Raw genomic sequence first — 19,479 nt, 5'->3', positions numbered from 1 at the left:
TAATTACACTTCTCAACCACTAGTTAATGTGAGATACCTACAATGTTTTTGCATAGTTTTTGAATTCACATTGAAAAGTCTGCCAACAGATGACTTAAATGCAGTAAACAATGATTGTGGTTATTGCTAGAGGTGTGTAAATGTGTTCTGAAGACATGTTGTGTACATTGTCAGTGTGTATATGCACAATGGCACCACTAAACCACTGGATGACGACAGATTATGTGGTTATGCACGTTCAAATGCATGGAGTCTTCAACGTTATTTACGTTAAGCGTTGGGTTTCAGCAAAAATAGGCGCCATCCAATTATTACCGCTTGTCTATTTTGGGGTCACAGGGGGTGCTGGAGCCTATCCCAGCTGCACTCGACAGACAGACAGACAACATTCACACTCACATTCACACACTAGGGACCATTTAGTGTTGCCAACCAACCTATCCCCAGGTGCAGGTCTATGGAGGTGGGAGAAAGCCGGAGTACATGGAGAGAACCCCAGCAGTACCAGGGAGAACATGCAAACTCCACACAAGGACACTGAGCAAGGGGACTTTGTCGCAGGGAGAAACGAGTGCTAACCACTGTGCTAACCACTGTGCTAACCACTGCGCCGAAACCTAATCTCAAATATTCTACTTTGAAACACATTTTTTGGAAAATATTGAATATTTTGTGTTTTTGCCATAATAAAAGCTTTGTTTTAATGTTTTATTTTTTTTTTTTTAAAAAGAGAAAACTAAGACATGAAAAAATAATACAAAAAAATAAAATCTATGTATAGGTCTGAAGCTGCTGAAAGATTTGAAGTGTTTCAAGTTTAAATAAATCATATATGACTTACTTCAAACATTTTTATGAGTGTGTCCATTTTTTGGCAAAAAGTTTTGGGAAAAAAAAAAATAATGTATCAAAATATGTGTTGTTATGAATTATTGACTTAATAATGACTGTAATTACCTCATCTAAAGTATTCCACTTTGCAACTCGTTTTTGAAAATGATGCATGGCACAGAGGTTAGTACATGTGCCTCACAATATGAGGATCCTGGGTTCGATCCACGGGCTCTAGGTCTTTCTGTGTGGAGTTTACATGTTTTCGCCGTGACTGCGTGGGTTCCCTCCGGGTACTCTGGCTTCCTCCCACCTCCAAAGACATGCACCTGGGGATAGGTTGATTGGCAACACTAAATGGTTCCTAGTGTGTGAATGTGAGTGTGAATGTTGTCTGTCTATCTCTGTTGGCCCTGTGATGAGGAGGAAACTTGACCAGCGTGTAGCCTGCCTTCCGCCCGAATGCAGCTGAGATAGGCTCCAGCACCCCCCGCGACCCCGAAAGGGACAAATGGTAGAAAATGGATGGATGGATGGATGGCATATTGTATACATGCATTTTTCCCCATATAAACTATGTTGGGTTTTAAAAAAACATTACAAAAACTGTATAACTATGGATAGTTCTGAAGCTGATGAAGAATTTAAAGCATTGAAATTAAAAATAATAATAATATATGACTTACTAATTTTCAACGCGTCTTAGGAGGCTTAACGTGGTTTTAAAATAAGTAGACTGAAGGGTTAAACAAAAAAAGATGCATTTTCCAATGGGGATATCAACTGTTCTGCTGGGTGGATGCACATTTTAGGAGTGACAATGAAACGAGCCTCGATTTGTGGTGCTTACCATAAGTTAACAAAATTGATGAACTTGGGGGAGAACTGCCTCTCCTCAGAGTTGCAGAGTTGAGGAGGTTCCCCTTTCACCACTTGTGTCAGCTGATCAAAAACGCTGTTCCATTTGGGGTACGGGAACCTTCCAGTGGCCAGCTCATACTAGAATCACACCACAAACTTTAAATATCAGACAACATGACATTTCCCGGCGGCTACAATTTATAATAGACCCATGTGTAACAATAAAAAGTAACATTTTAAAACATTGGTGACAAAATTCTTACCACGGTGATTCCCAAGCTCCACACATCAGAGCGGACATCATAACCTTGTCTTGAGGCACTTGGGTCTATTCTTTCAGGCTGAAAAAGTCAAGCACAGACAAGCTGTTACCGCCCTCAGGCTTTAGCAAATCTAATTTAATGCCATTGTTAATGCCACTTGAAAAAAAATGTCATGCACATGTCGTACCGCATAGGTTATCATACAACTGCTTACAATTGTCTGTATATGTACAATTATAAGTTTTTAAAAATGATAATCTTGAATAGTTTACATTAAGTGTTACTATCTAGTGAATTAGAAATGGCTCACAAAGCTGTTTAATCTGAGAATGTATTTTTATTTATGTATTCTTCTGTAGCGGTGGCAGCAGCTGACAGTTGTGGTGAAGTGGCTTTGTTGGTCATGCCAAAGAAATGTGGCACCATAAACTGCTGCCTGCCTTTAATGGCCCACTTAGCTAATAGCATGTGTGATTTCACCGCATTGATGCCCATTGAGCAAAGTCTGGAGGTTTCTTTGAACACGCTGTAGAACGCCTCTCTGGTTTTACAAACGACTGGCTTTTAAAAAGTTAGCCAGCCAGCTTTGCTGAAATTTGCAGTTTCCTATGTACCGGTATTCATTTTCTCGCTTTCGCCACACCGTGAACACGTTCACAAGATATAGCATTCCAAGCATCCGGTGTTCTGACTTTGTGCACTGGCTGTAGACAATAGCCAATTAAAAGGTTCCGCCTGTCAATCATCACACTGTGCCCATCCATCCATCCATCCATTTTCTACCGCTTATTCCCTTCGGGGAAAGCGGGGGGCGCTGGAGCCTCTCTCAGCTACAATCGGGCTGAAGGCGGGGTACACCCTGGACAAGTCGCATCACACTGTGCCTTAGATCAAAATTATTTAAGGAGAACTGCACTTAAGTCCTGAAAATAAACATCCAATTCTGAATTAGTTGATCGATATAATATACCCATGGTTAATTTTTAAATGTTATCTTCTCAAAAACATAATGTAAAAATGCATATCCTCTGAAAATATGCCTCATAATAGCCACAAACTTGAGGATACAAGTAAAAAAAGTTGTTAAAGGTTTTACAGAATAATGCATATTTTTGGAAATGGATGATTGATTCAAACATTTTAGGAAAAATAAAATATATAGAAAAATGCCAATAAGCTCTTTAGATGCATTAAAAAGAGACTGAGTCAATTTAACATCTTGAATTGATTGAATTTTACAACCTCTCAGTTGTTTAAAATAGGTACCAGTACAGGAGACAGCAAGTTATGTATTAAGTGTCAGGCAGCTGAAGGAACTATTATTAATTGAATGTCAGTGAATAAGAGTTGTGGTCTGTTGTGAGAATTGCCTTCTTTGTCCATCCTAGGCCACCGTAGGTCACGTGATGTGCCAGCGTCACACAAGTTGCTAATGTGGGGAAACTGGGTAAAACACATGGCACACTGACAAAGCTTAACCTAAGGTTACTATAACAATCTACAAGGTTAATACAGTTCGCTTCTCTTTCTTCCCCTCCATTTATCTGTTTTCTTTTGTAATTCAAGTTATCATTACATATATGTATTGTTGCATTTGAAACAATTGTATAGTTGATATAGAGGTAATTATTATTATTATTATCAATAGTGTTATTTCTATTGGTATTTGTATTGCTCCATTTGTAGTCTAATAATGTTCATTGTCATTTCTGTGTTATTAATATTTACTTGACTAACTGCTTCTTTGCTATCACTTTTACTATCATATTTGTACATATTTGCTGATGTTGTTCTTGTTGTGTTTGTTGTTGCTGTTGTTGTCTCTCTGTCTTATACCCCTCTGTCTTCCTTTCTTTCTCTTTCTATCCCCTCCTGCTCCAGTCCGGCTGCGCCAAACATTAAAATAAATCCATTTAATTAAGTCAAATACAAATAAGGTAACAAGAGAAGTATCCCACACTTCTCTTTTGTAAAGTAAATTTGTATAGCCGATATGGCCATTCACATCAACAATATGATTTGCCTGAGTAGCTGGACAGGACAAAAAAAAAAAAAAAAACGCAGAGATGGCGAGGACAGAAATGCCGGGAACGCCAAGGAACGTTGGAGACCAAAAGTGCGCAGGAACCAGAGTCAAAACGTACGGATGGGACTTCTTGAGAGAGGGGTAAGAAGCAGTAGACTGACGACACGTGCCGATGGAAGGGAAGTGCGGGCAGAGCGGGGGACTAGACAAGTGGAGCCATACAAGGCAACGAGAGACCCAAAAACGACAAGTAAACAACCCAAAAACGACAAGTAAACAATAAGTAAAGGAAAGAGAATCAAGCCCAATGACGTGCTAACTGTTATGGGACATTCCACTGAGTAAATGATGGGGCTCCATTCTGTGAAATTTTTTTAATTTGATTTATTTTCTATACAGCATTAGGGTCACAGCTGGAGTCTATCCCAGCAGACATCGGGCGAAAAGCTGGGGGTGTTAAAGGTAGGGGAAAAACTGTACTTACTGCCATGTAGGGCCTACAACCAGCATCTCTGGTCTTTGCTATCGAGTCCACCAGCTGGCCGCTGATCCCAAAATCACACAACTTGATGTTACCCTTTCGGTCCATAAGAATGTTGGAAGGTTTGATGTCTAGGATGGTAAAGAGCAAAAACAGTAAAAATTCAGATTTGTTCCTAAATGTAGTTGATAAGCAATTCATGATAACATGATGTCACAGCATTCACACCAGCAGCCCTTCCCACCAGACCCCTCAGCAGGTCTAGTTATTTTATTTCATTTCTACATAGTAATAATAGCTTTCATATAGAACAGGTATATACCATTAATTTCAGACTGTACGCCGCTACTTTTTCCCCACGCTTTGATCCCTGCGGATTATAATACGATGTGGCTAATTTATGGATTTTTCTTCACTAACGGCCATTGAAAATGTGTGTTCTTGTTTGTGCTATAGTGCCATCTTTTTCTACAGTATTTCCTTCTGTTTAGTGCTCTAAACCAGAGGTACAAGTGCTGTTCCGTCTTCTGGTTATCCACTGCGTTTCTACTTGTACGGGTTCTTCAGTCATCATTCCAAGCAACGTTTGTAAGTTTTACAATATAGCTAAAACTATTCATACTTACTAAACTGTCCCATGTGTGATGTCTGTAGGAGTGTTTTCATGCATTTGTTTGTACATGCTATCAGCTAGGATTGCTGCATTAGCTACACGTTTTTTAGTGTCTCTGTTAGTATTATCAACTTACAATGACATTCTTTTAGTATTGTTTCAGTTTCACAAATTCCTCAGTAAATTCACCCAAACATCATCGTCAAGTTTTTGAGTAAGTTTAGCTGAACGGAGAGCTAGCTTCCGCAGCTAGTGGGTCCATGACCATGACTTCTGTTTTGTTTGATCAACCATTTTACTGGCCTGTTAAAGGCACCATTTGGAAACAATTAAGGTATGTAAATAAACATTTGCAAAAACTTTTTGTCTAAATAACTCATTTCACAACATTTAGATCCGCGGCTAATATATGGAATAATATTTTTTTCTTCTAAAATTTAGTGGGTGCGGCTACATACTGGTGCGCTCTATAGTCAGGAAAAAATGGTACATCATTTGATTTAATAAGCGCAATAAACACGTTTTTGTAGTAAGAAGTAGGAATCATTCCATATCATTCAATCAATAAATCAAATATTTTAAGCATACAAAACGTTTTTTAACAGCATGAGAGGGATGCCAGGGATGCCCAACCAAACCGCCACATACTCGGCATATGGAGATTGTCATTTTCAAAAGATGGCAACTAGTTAGTCTTGCAGACCTGCCAACAACGTTATCGTGAAAGAGGTCAGTATGAATTTGTATTACATTTGGGAAGCCAACCCTTTAGTCACCTTCACACTGTTTTTATCCAATATAGTACTGCTGCCTGAGGCTGAGCCAATCAGTGGCCACAATACCAAACAGCACGCTCTGATTGGTTTGGGCTCCTCTAGTGGCCCAAAATGTTGAGGAATATGTTTTTGTTTTTTTAAATCTGCGATGGTGAAGCCGCAATACTTAAATCACGATGTGGAGAGTGACAACTGAAGTCTTAGTTATCTTATTTACATGATGGTGATGTCATTTCTGTCGCTACATGGTAGTGTATACAATTTGTCATTTGTGTGCTGTACAGAAGAGTAATCACGTTAACTAAATCAATGCCAAATCTTTATTTTCATTTTAGAGTTCTTCTATTGCTTTCTATTATTAAGGTGCCCATCCTTCCACAACCAAAAGCCACACACACAATGATGACCAATGATGTGCAAACTCACCTCTGTGAATTATTTTCAAGTTTTCTTTTAAGTGGTTCAGTGCTTTCACGGTCTGTTTAAAATATAACAACAACAACAACGTAAGTATTTGGTTTTGATCATTTGAATGACAATGAAGGAAATAAAGGGCGACTCACTGCTAAAGTTATTTTGCCTAATATTTCCTCTGGAATGACATCATCTAATGCACAATATACATATTTATAAAATTTGTCTAGTGAGGTAGACATAAGCTCCATACAAATCCAACAGTCCCCCTGAAACACAAATACAAAAGGTTATTATGATGTAGTTTGATCCAACACAAATAATACAAATATTAACAACTGGCAGCGTGGTTTCCTTATGGTACGACATTATAAAAGCATTATGGGATGTGGTGATGCGTGCAAGGTCATTGCAGGTGTGACATACCTCTCTGAAGAGAGCTCCATAGAACTGAACAATGTACGGACAATCACTACTCCTCATCACCACGTCGAGATCCATCAGCAGCTGCTTTTGCTCCTTTTCATCCACAGTGGAGCGGATCCTCTAAGGGCGTAAATGAACCATTGTTACTGCAAATTGTTGCGAGTTCGCTCAAAAAAAATGTATAACTATGCAACCAATGACGGCTCAGTTGCAGATTTTGAGTTGGGGATGTTTATTGCACCAACTCAGGGTCAGCAGTATCCAGGGTGCAAAAATGTATACAGTGCAAAAATTAGTGAAAATGAAAAGTAATTACAAAACAATTAAGGATTCACAAAATGCAGGAATTAAAAAATTAATCTGCCCCAATTACTGTTTGCACTGTACTCCAACTCTCCACAACCAACCCGTTTAGCTACTCCCACTCCGATTGAATGAACAGCCTCCCCAAAGAGGAATGGACAAAACTGCCCAAAGTTAGGTATGCCAAAGTTGTGGCATCGTATTCAAGAAGACTTGAGGCTGTAATTGCTGCCAAAAGTGTATCAACAAAGTATTGAGCAAATGCTGTGAATACTTGTGATTTTTTTTGTTCTTTTATTTATAATGAATTTGCAAAATTGAAAAAAAAAATATTTTTCACAGTGTCTTTATGGGGTATTAACTGTAGAATGTTGAGGACAAAAATGTATTTACTTCAATTTGGAATAAAACTGTAACATAACAAAATGTGGGAAAAGTGAAGCGCTGTGAATACTTTCTGGATGTACTCTACATCAAGCTCCCTGAAGATGCTAACCAGAAGAGAAACTTCTTGGACTAATTGGCTGTATTAATAGAAAGGCAGATTCAAACCCTTGATATCCTGACTGTGCAGCAAACATGTTGTCCACTCGGCCCTTTGAGTTACACTGACACAAAATTGAATTTCCTGTTTTGGTCTCTCTTGATGAATCATGATGTTTGTTTTCAATTATGAGATACTTTAAAATAAATTGATTTAACTGATTCTTCTTGCTTTCACTGAAGTTTTTCTAACAATTTATTTTTTCTTTCTCTACTCTTGTTTAGAAGTCAAACAAAACTCCAGTTACACACACTGCTGAAATGTATATTGAGAAACTCCATACCAGGTTTTAGGCATACCCTTATCTTTGCACCATGTGTAAATCCTCAATTTAATTTGGCTTCTAAAACAGGATCATGTTGTTGCTTACCTTAGTCTGAGACTCTGTAACCTGGAACTAGTTAATCTGAAGTTATGGGACATCTCAGAAAGCAACCAAATCAGTGCGTATTAATTTAAACCATATTAACTTAGTCCTGGTGTTCTTTATGCCCTGAATGCAAAACCAGGCCAACAGGTTTCCAACTACATCTTAAGAAATCACCTTGACTGCCATGATCTGGCCTGTGGGTTTGTGGACCATCTTGTTGACGGAGCCGTACGCCCCACGGCCAATCTCCCCGAGGTCCCTCAAATCCTCCGCAGTGAAGTCGCAGTGCTGCTCAGGAGAAATCTTAAGTTTTCCTGACGACTCAATGCTGTGCGTTCTCAGCCGCTCTCTTAAGGATCATGACAGTGGGACATAAGGGATAAGACAAGACAAGACAGAATAAAAAACAGGATAGAGTACAAATAGTTGCTAGTTAGGAGTGGAGGAAGTAATAGTTGTAATGGAACCACCTCGGAAAGAAAGTATGAGCCACGAGATAATGTGCATTATTGATTCATGCAATAAATATTTAAAAAGTAAGTGGCATTTGGATATTTTGTCAGTAAAGATGTCAGACAAGCACTGGGATGGAAAGACAATGTTGTAGTATTTCGTCACAAATAGGGCTGCAGCGATTTTTTTACTTTCTCAATTAGTTTCTTCCATTAATCGAGTAAACTTAATACCCTTGTTTAGTAATTTAGGGAAAATATTTGAAATAAACTATATTTTTGCTTGCCATGCAGTATACATCATTATTTTCTTCTAATAAATGCAAATCATCACCATTGAAATGTCACTTTTAGCGTGTGTCTGTTAATGAAATGAAAAATCAAAATCTCCTCTGATCCCAGCGTCCACACACCAATGCTCTCATGTGTGCTCTATTTCAGCGGTCGTGTGGAAACTATGTCCGTGTTTTTAAAGTTCCGAGCACACCATGTAGTCCGGATTTTATAATGTTTTATTAGTTTCACACAAATAATCGAAGCATCAGAGTATAAATCAATGCTTTTTTTCTAATCAAATAAATTGATTAATCGTTGAAGCCCTAGTCACAAACTACGGTACTACTGTAGTTTTTCTCCAGGGTTTACAGCTATGATTGGGGGGGCCAGGCAGAGAGTCAATGCGTTTGCGTTTAACCGACGGTAATGTGATTGTTCATTTATAGTTACATTTGAGATAGCACACCTGTGTGTTGGAGATTGAGATGATAATCGCTAAAAACACATGCACCAATGCAACAATATTGCAGTCACTGCTCCACAGTAACATTTAACGAACGTTCATAAAAGAAAGCATTAGAAAGACATTAGCAATTAGTCCACAAATTCAAAGTAAAGGTATGTCATTAATGCCATCGGCCCAACCAGAAAACAGATGATCAATTGTAAATTTGACCATTTATGACATACTGTCATGTAAATAAGTCAATATCGAACAATATTATAGTATAATACATTACTTTTATACTGTACACACATTAATATTAACACTGTTTGTCACATGGGGTGTTTGATCAGCCCATTTTTTAAGTGCTCATTATTTCTTGTTGGCATTTTATTTATTTTGCTGCTTCCCAGTGCTCTCTATCACTTGGTCTTCTGGGTCAGGTAGAACTACAATAATAGTGCTTACCGGTACTTACACAATCTAATGAGACCTGATTTAAGAGTTGTATCCAAGATGTGTGCATTTAATAATGTTCATGGTCAGAGAGTAAAATGTCTATGGATTTTGGCAATGTGAATTCAACAAAGATATGAACAGTCCATAAGTAGGTTTGTTTTAACATTAAGAGACAAAAAAATTTTGAAAAAATTACATATTTGATTCACTGAAATAATTAATGGCTTAATACTTGGTAGAGATGTTTCTAGAAGTTTGTTACCAGGGTTGCACATCTCAGGAAGGACTTTGGTCAGAGAAACAGCTCCAGAGCTAAATGGTGGCACCTCCAGATTGACAAAAGGATGGTGATGTTGGCTTCTGGTTGTTTGTCTGCCCCAAAATGTGTCATGTCCACATGATGCCAAGGAGCTGAATTGAGGTCTAATGTGACCACATCAAACCCTGCCAAGCCTTGTCCCAGTCATTCAGGTGTTAGTTACTAAACTTCAGGCCACCCTCTTTCATGCACGGGGACTTTTCGTGCACTGCAGAATCGCAATCTATTACAGCAGGTTTCATCAACTGTATTCGTCCGAGGCCCAGAAAGGGACAGATGTTATCATAAATATAGCGAATATTGTACATAAGTTATATTCCATATTTTCCTGTTTTTATAAATTTCTACACACAAAAAAATATTTTTATTCATGGATTATTATTTGTAGAGTATTGTGTGTAGAATAAATGGTATTATTCCATTTAGGAACAAGGCTGTAACGTAACAAAATGTGGTAAAAGTGAAGCGCTGTGAATAATTTCCGAATGCACTGTAAATTAAGTAGTGGTGTCTTAAAATAGTCAACAATCCAATTTGAAGGAGTCTGATTCGACTATCAACCTCGCTGTTGAACCCTATCCTCTCTACGTAGAAGGTTGCGCCAGTGCACTCGCCGCTGCTGCCCCACTCTTGTTATGTCTTTAACCCTAATATTATTGTTATCTCAGTATGTTTGTCTTTATCAGTGTTAACACACTCTATACCTGAACTTCAGCAATCCACTAAAGTCTTGTACAGGTCCAATTTTGCAACTACCGACTTGCCCAACCAGTCAAAAATCATGGGTTTAATTTCCATCCATCCATCCATTTTCTACCGCTTATTCCCTTTTGGGGTCGCGGGGGGCGCTGGAGCCTATCTCAGCTACAATTTATGATCATTATTTATTTTTGTGTACACAAGATCTGAGAATAGCGAACATTATGTGACTGCGTGGGTTCCCTCCGGGTACTCCGGCTTCCTCCCACCTCCAAAGACATGCACCTGGGGATAAGTTGATTGGCAACACTAAATTGGCCCTAGTGTGTGGATGTGAGTGTGAATGTTGTCTGTCTATCTGTGTTGGCCCTGCGATGAGGTGGCGACTTGTCCAGGGTGTACCCCGCCTTCCGCCCGATTGTAGCTGAGATAGGCTCCAGCGCCCCCCGCGACCCCAAAGGGAATAAGCGGTAGAAAATGGATGGATGGATGTTTTACGCCAATGTTGAGATTTATAAAAACTATTTCACAGGGGAATATGCTAACATACACGCAAACTCTTGGACTGTTGTCCGTACATTTGAGAAGCAGTGAGTACTTCAGACTTAAACTGAGGGCATGATAAATAAAGTCACATGACTCACAAAGTTGGTATTCTACAAAACCTAACCAAACTACTTGTGCTCTGATACAATCAATGAAACACTTTTATCACACTCGCACATCACACTTTTTTAAAGTACAATACCTGCCTATTGTACCAAACCTATTCTACTCCCATTTCACCCTAAAAAAAACAATAAGCTAACTCGAATGCTAAAAACACCAACACCAAATACAAGCAGATTGTCAATGCTAGTTTGCTCCCTACAAATTAAATTGTCACTAACATTCCTCGCTATCTTAGACTTAAGTTCCTATTGAACTCACACTAGATGCCGTTTTTCTTTGCGTTATGCGCTGCAAAGTTAAAAAGAATCGGCGATAATGTGGGCCGGTCTCAGATTTTCATGGTAAAATGAACCAACAGGTGGGTTTTGAATGTTTTCCTTGCCCAAGTCGATAGTTAATCTTGGCGACTATGGTCCCAAAATTCTATTGACGACATTAACCAGCTCCTCCCTTGTAATTTTATGGGCTCATTCCTCACCTTCCTCACAATCATCTTTAACCCACCGGGTGGATTCTTACATGGCACTTCAAAGTAGGGATGGGCTATTAATCGAATTATTCAAACAATTGTGGCTTCTCATGATCATAAAAATATTGGAATTGAAAAAAAAGGATAATAAGGCCGTGTAATGTGTATGCAAATTCCTGAGGTTGTAATGGTGAAATGGATGAGTGAGCGTTTGAGTGAAAACAAGACTACGTCTACTAGAAGTTTGGGATGTCACTATTAGTAGTTTTTATTTGACACCATTCTAGGATGCTGAATCAAAGATCAATAGTCACTAAACTCAACAAAAAAGTAAGGTATTTCTGTTTTGACGTAACCGCGGACGGAGTCACAGTATGGACAATAAAACAGAATCTGCTGTTAAACGCAGAACATCAGGGAAATTGACATACATGTGACTGAAATTGTGAGAAGAAACATTTGTTTGGGAAACTAATGTGTCCGGTACCGCTCATTCATCCCTGAAACACGTCCTGAACTAAACAATGTCGAGACGGACACTTGGAACAGCGACTTAACTACGAAACTAAAGCTAGTAAGAACAATCCATGCAACAACAACACATCTCATCTGCTTGTGTTGTTGTGAACGACATCATGTACAAACAGGACAGCAGTCACAACTTGAGAGGCGCTCTCTTTTTTTTTTTTTTAATCAGCCTGAAGTCGTCTCCTTACTCGTCAAACTCAGAACAGCAGCACATTTACCCTCCCTTCACAACAACTGTGGTGTGTGCAACATCCCGTCCAACTGCGCTAACAAAATAAAGGTAAGTTTCAAAAAAGTACATTACACGAGCGGAATGTACTTAAACCACTTATTGATACATTTACGAAAAATAACATGCTTTGACTTAACGTATTAGTCAACATTTTCCAGAGATGTATTGCACCAATAAATGGGAAGATTTTTGCATTTGAATAAATAAAATGTAAAAAAATAAATTAAAAAGAACACACACTCAATGGTGGTAAAATAAGAGTAAAAGGTAAAAAACGGAGTTAAGAAAAATAAAAACGGAAAAACTGAATGTTGTTGTTTTATTATATTGATAATAATAAATAAATAAATATTGCTATTGTTATTTTAATTTATTGTTTTTTGTATTATTCTTATTTTACTTGTTACTAAATTATATATGTTGTTATTTTAAAATATACTTAAAATGGAGTTTTGGTGAATACTCATGTTTTCAAATTAATGAATAATCGTGTTATTAATCGTGATTTAAATATCAATCAAAAATAATCATGACTATTATCTTTGCTATAATCGTCCAGCCCTACTCCAAAGTGAGTTTGATTAATTGTTATTTAGGTATTCCACCCTTTTATGAATTATTACACTAGGACTGGTCTCGTTCTCACCAAGCATCTTGCTGATGGTCTTGTAGTCTATTCGAGTCTTGCGCAGGTCTACAATCCTGCCCCTGAGGTCCTTTAACAGCTCTTTGATCTTGCTCGTGGTGGTGGGGAGATTTTAAAGGAAAAGACTGTTCCTATGACAGGTGTCTTTTACCCACATAACGAGTTGAGATTAGGAGTACCTTCCGAAAGGGACAGGACTAATTTGTGATTCACGAGTGGGTGTCAGAATGGTTATTGGTTGTAAGGGAAACAGATAATTATTGCTGTTAAAAAATTACAAATTAATGTATAAACTTAAAGTTTTTTTTTCTGGACTTGTTTTAGTCTGTCCCTATTATGTACTGTTCATATCTTTGTAAGAAGTTCAACCTAAAAAATCAGCAGAGGATCCAATACTTGTTTTCCCCCAATGTATAATCCCAGGGAGATACTTTTTTACTGACATGATTGATCGAGCTTTTCTGGTCAATATTATTGTTATAACTTCTATCCTTTTTTATGTCTTTAGCAAATTTCCTTGATAGACTTTTTAAAAAAGAATCTCGTCAATTCCTGCAACCCTTGAAAAATTCTCAAATAACTAAACATGTCAATAATGTTCTGAACATGTCATGACAATTTTTCCTATCCAGAAACAGTAATCATTCATATAATCCTGCATTCAGAGTTCATGTTTATTTTCAGTTTATTAAAGGAAGCTTGTTACTACACAAAAAAATAAACTACAGGATTAGCAGGAATTTCCAAAAACGTCCCATCATTTTGCAAAGAAAGACCCTAATATTCAACATGGCTGTTGCTACTCACATGTGAGGGTTCTGGAAGGAGGGAGGTGGCGTTGGATTGAGTGGTAGCCGAGACGCCGGCTTCACCGGAGGGTTGGCAAAATTCAATTTCAACGCTTTACGTTTACCTGGTAGAACAAAGACAGAGAGGTTCCATATTTGATGCAACATGATGCACTACAAAACATGGCAACAAGCATTAGGAAATTCAACATAATATAAAGTTTACCTCGACAACTTTAGTCTAGACCCAACTTGGACAAACTAAAGCATGCAAGCCATACACACCCATCCATCCATTTTCTACCGCTTATTCCCTTTGGGGTCGCGGGGGGCGCTGGAGCCTATCTCAGCTACAATCGGGCGGAAGGCGGGGTGCACCCTGGACAAGTCGCCACCTCATCGCAGGGCCAACACAGATAGACAGACAACATTCACACTCACATCCACACACTAGGGCCAATTTAGTGTTGCCAATCAACTTATCCCCAGGTGCATGTCTTTGGAGGTGGGAGGGAGCCGGAGTACCCGGAAGGAACCCACGCAGTCACGGGGAGAACATGCAAACTCCACACAGAAAGATCCCGAGCCCGGGATTGAACCCAAGACTACTCAGGACCTTCGTATTGTGAGGCAGATGCACTAACCCCTCTGCCACCGTGAAGCCCTACACACCCGTTAAGGGTGTGTAGGGCCATACACACCCGTTAAGCTTTATTATTTGGCCCACCCACCTTTTCCAGGGTGGCCGTATAAACAACTTTAACACTGTTACAAATATGCGCCACACTGTGAACCCACACCAAACAAGAATGACAAACACATTTGGGGAGAACATCCGCACCATAACACAACATAAACACAACAGACCAAATACCCAGAACCCTTTGCAGCACTAACTCTTCCAGGACGCTACAATATACACCCCCCGCTACCCCTTATCCCTCCCACATCAACCCCGCCCCCCCCAACCCCACCCACCTCAACCTCCTCATCCTCTCTCAGGGAGAGCATGTCCCAAATTCCAAGCTGCTGTTTTGAGGCATGTTAAAGAAAATAATGCACTTTGTGACTTCAATAATAAATATGGCAGTGCCATGTTGGCATTTTTTTCCATAACTTGAGTTGATTTATTTTGGAAAACCTTGTTACATTGTTTAATGCATCCAGCGGGGCATCACACCAAAATTAGGCATAATAATGTGTTAATTTCACGACTGTATATATCGGTATCGGTTGATATCGGAATCGGTAATTAAGAGTTGGACAATATCGGAATATCGGATATCGGCAATAAAGCCATTATCGGACATCTCTAGTTCAAATAAATAATTAAAGGCCTACTGAAACCCATTACTACCGACCACGCAGTCTGATAGTTTATATATCAATGATGAAATCTTAACATTGCAACACATGCCTATACGGCCGGGTTAGCTTACTAAAGTGCAATTTTAAATTTCGCGCGGAATATCCTGCTGAAAACGTCTCGGTATGATGACGTCAGCGCGTGACGTCACGGATTGTGGAGGACATTTTGGGACAGCATGGTGGCCAGCTATTAAGTCGTCTGTTTTCATCGCAAAATTCCACAGTATTCTGGACATCTGTGTTGGTGAATCTTTTGCAATTTGTTCAATGAACAATGGAGACAGCAAAGAAGAAAGCTGTAGGTGGGAAGCGGTGTATTGCAGCCGACTGCAGCAACACAAACACAGCCAGTGTTTTATTGTTTACATTCCCGGAAGATGACAGTCAAGCTTTACCATTGGCCTGTGGAGAACTGGGACAACAGAGACTCTTACCAGGAGGACTTTGAGTTGGATAGCAGACGCGGTACCGTGAGTACGCATGCAGCTGCGGCTTCCAAATATTTGATCGCTTGCCCGTACGTGCGTGCAGCTATGTGCATGTCACGTACGTAAGTTTGGGGAAATATATGTGCTGTATGAACTTTGGGGAGGTGAACGGTACTTTGGGCTGTGGGATTGAGTATGTTGTGCAGGTGTTTCAGTTGTATTGGCGGGTTATAAGGACGGGAGGGGGGAGGTGTTTGGTATGCGGGATTAATTTGTGGCATATTAAATATAAGCCTGGTTGTGTTGTGGCTAATAGAGTATATATATGTCTTGTGTTTATTTACTGTTTTAGTCATTCCCAGCTGAATATCAGGTCGCACCCGCCTCTCACAGCATCTTCCCTATCTGAATCGCTCCCACTGCCCTCTAGTCCTTCACTCTCACTTTCCTCATCCACAAATCTTTCATCCTCGCTCAAATTAATGGGGAAATTGTCGCTTTCTCGGTCCGAATCGCTCTCGCTGCTGGTGGCCATGATTGTAAACAATGTGCAGATGTGAGGAGCTCCACAACCTGTGACGTCACGCTACTCGTCTGCTACTTCCGGTACAGGCAAGGCTTTTTTATCAGCGACCAAAAGTTGCGAACTTTATCGTCGATGTTCTCTACTAAATCCTTTCAGCAAAAATATTGCAATATCACAAAATGATCAAGTATGACACATAGAATGGACCTGCTATCCCCGTTTCAATAAGAAAATCGCATTTCAGTAGGCCTTTAAGGACCGCGATAAATAAGACATTCATGTCAATGAGGAGTGTATGCAAACTTTCGAATAAAGAAGAGTGTTTGGGGGAAATTTATGAAGATTATATTTGCAATTATAAGAACCAAAGAACGACCTAATACAAAACTTCCAACAGCACAGCCTAAAAAGGTAAGTAGGAATACTGTACCTGTTTCATTTTGACACCTCCAGCAGCTGTTGATTTCTGTGGAGTTGAAACAAAACATCAACATTGCAACAAAATAAGAATGCAACTCTACATTAGCGAGTATAGGACTATTTGTCATGATGATTTCAAACTATAAGTCATTATACTTGAATTTAACCATCTTGAATGTGTGATAGCAACAATATAGTAACTACCTGATTCAAGTGTGGGCGTAAATGGTATTATTTAGTAGTATTTAATGAGAATTATTAGAACATGTGAAAACTCCTCAATAGGTGCTTGTGCTAGAAATGAGGTAAAGAAAGCGTATTTAATGTAGGCCTAGCTTGTTAACGAACTGCTGCTGTCAGCAGAACGACAGCAGGTCACTGTGGCTGGTCCTATATTTACAATTGAATACAGGTTTATAATTTGTAGGGAAGTGCTGGAATGGTGCTGAAAAACCCGCAGTGCCAAAGAGGCCTGATGCCAGTAAAACGAGGCTACTTGAACCATTGCTAACCTGCTAGCACTGAAGTGGCTTATGTGGCTGTGTCAAGCTGGCTAAACAAAGCCAGAGGGTGCGAGCGGAAACTCTGAAATGCACACTTCAACATAAAATGCTGAGCGATGACCCCAGCCTGCAGTGTGAATACTTTGTAAACGTTTGATAAACAATATCGGTTTATCATTGGTAGTGGTTTAACGCAGATTTATAATTCAATGACCGTACCACGCAGCATTCAATTAAAGTCGGCAACAACCGCACGACCGGACTTGGATATTTTATTTTGAAAGTTATCACTGAGCAGTCCCGTGTAACCTATCTGTTTTTGCATGACTTCCTACTTTCTAGGAGCTACAATGCTATGTGTTTTCCTACAAGTCGAGTGTTGAGGTGTGCAAAAGGCGATGTGTGACTGTCATGGCGTACCTTGCATGCTGCTGCTGTGGGTCTGCGGGTGGAAGTGGTGCGACGTGGATCCGACGATGCTGAAGCTGTTGCTGGAGCTGGACGAGTTGCTGTCAGGACTGGGAGTCGCCATTGTTGTGTTGGCTTCCGGCAGCAGCGCTCAGGCTGCAATGCAGATACTCGAGCTGGGTCCCCTCGCCGCCTCCTCACGGGACACTGGCGGGACGAGGCGGGACTCTGCGTCACTTCTTGCCCACGTCTCTCCTCAACACCTACGAAACATGCACAATATTTACCAAAACTTTGTAAAATAAAAATATAAAACATATACAATAATACCGGCCTTAGATTGCCAGGCAAACGTATTAATATTAATCATTCCTTCAAAGACATGTAAAACAAATTCATCCATCCATCCATTTCCTACCGCTTGTCCCGTTCGGGGTTTTACTCAATTGACATCTAACGAAAGGGACAAGCGGTAGAAAATTGATGGATGGATGGATGGATAACTGCATCAAACGGACAATGTCATTTTGCACACAACTAATTAAAAACTAACTACTGATTAAATGTAAATCAATATACATCATAAATAATAACAATAACATTTTAAAATAACATACACACATAATCATGAATGATGTACGCCGCCTTCCGCCCGATTGTAGCTGAGATAGGCTCCAGCGCCCCCCGCGACCCCAAAAGGGAATAAGCGGTAGAAAATGGATGGAATACATTCAAAACAAGAATACATAAAGTTTTGAACTATACCCAAACGATGCATCAAACAGCTAACATAATTGTGAAGGGAAAAAAGTAGAGTTGTCCAATTATAGCTTTTTTGCCGATATCCGATGTTCCGATATTGTCCAACGCTTAAATACTTATTATAACATCAACCGATACCGATATATACAGTCGTGGAATTAACACATTATTATATTAAAGTTTGATCATATTACGCCTATACTGGCTCACCTGCACTGGCTTCCTGTGCACTTAAGATGTGACTTTAAGGTTTTACTACTTACGTATAAAATACTACACGGTCTAGCGCCGTCCTATCTTGTCGATTGTATTGTACCATATGTCCCGGCAAGAAATCTGCGTTCAAAGAACTCCGGCTTAGTAGTGATTCCCAGAGCCCAAAAAAAGTCTGCGGGCTATAGAGCGTTTTCTATTCGGGCTCCAGTACTATGGAATGCCCTCCCGGTAACAGTTAGAGATGCTACCTCAGTAGAAGCATTTAAGTCCCATCTTAAAACTCATTTGTATATTCTAGCCTTTAAATAGACCCCCTTTTAGACCAGTTGATCTGCCATTTCTTTTCTTTTCTCCTCTGCTCCCCTCTTCCTTGTGGGGGGGGCACAGGTCCGGTGGCCATGGATGAAGTGCTGGCTGTCCAGAGTCGGGACCCGGGGTGGACCGCTCACTTGTGCATCGGCTGGGAACATCTCTGCGCTGCTGACCCGTCTCCGCTCGGGATGGTGTCCTGCTGGCCCCACTATGGACTGGACTCTTACTATTATGTTGGATCCACTATGGACTGGACTCTCACAATATTATGTCAGACCCACTCGACATCCATTGCATTCGGTCTCCCCTAGAGGGGCGGGGGGGTTACCCACATATGCGGTCCTCTCCAAGGTTTCTCATAGTCATTCACATCGACGTCCCACTGGGGTGAGTTTTTCCTTGCCCTTATGTGGGCTTTGTACCGAGGATGTCGTTGTGGCTTGTGAAGCCCTTTGAGACACTGGTGATTTAGGGCTATATAAATAAACATTGATTGATTGATTGATTGATTGATTGATTATGCCTAATTTTGTTGTGATGCCCCGCTGGATGCATTAAACAATGTAACGAGGTTTTCCAAAATAAATCAACTCAAGTTATGGAAAAAAAAATGCCAACATGGCACTGCCATTAATACTATTGA

The 19,479-nt window shown here is 39.8% G+C and overlaps 1 protein-coding gene across 1 annotated transcript in view; it reads right to left on the bottom strand.

Moving 5' to 3' along the window:
• The window catches only part of LOC133610604 (dual specificity mitogen-activated protein kinase kinase 4-like), a 24,029-nt gene extending 6,275 nt beyond the window's left edge, over positions 1 to 17,754 (bottom strand). Inside the window, exons 1-10 of the mRNA XM_061967021.2 lie at positions 17,559 to 17,754; positions 16,646 to 16,681; positions 13,913 to 14,018; positions 8,083 to 8,257; positions 6,692 to 6,811; positions 6,415 to 6,534; positions 6,278 to 6,329; positions 4,466 to 4,593; positions 1,956 to 2,033; positions 1,682 to 1,830 (exon numbers count right to left, since the gene is read on the bottom strand). Coding sequence (XP_061823005.1) covers positions 1,682 to 1,830; positions 1,956 to 2,033; positions 4,466 to 4,593; positions 6,278 to 6,329; positions 6,415 to 6,534; positions 6,692 to 6,811; positions 8,083 to 8,257; positions 13,913 to 14,018; positions 16,646 to 16,681; positions 17,559 to 17,670 — 1,076 coding nt within the window. The 5' untranslated portion in view covers positions 17,671 to 17,754. The remainder of the gene's footprint in view (positions 1 to 1,681; positions 1,831 to 1,955; positions 2,034 to 4,465; positions 4,594 to 6,277; positions 6,330 to 6,414; positions 6,535 to 6,691; positions 6,812 to 8,082; positions 8,258 to 13,912; positions 14,019 to 16,645; positions 16,682 to 17,558) is intronic.
• Between the last annotated feature and the right edge of the window lie 1,725 nt (positions 17,755 to 19,479).

This window comes from Nerophis lumbriciformis, linkage group LG11 (genome assembly GCF_033978685.3).
Source record: "Nerophis lumbriciformis linkage group LG11, RoL_Nlum_v2.1, whole genome shotgun sequence".
NCBI lineage: Eukaryota > Metazoa > Chordata > Actinopteri > Syngnathiformes > Syngnathidae > Nerophis > Nerophis lumbriciformis.
Note: the sequence above shows the minus strand (reverse complement) of the source record. Positions and strands in the feature narration are given on the sequence as shown.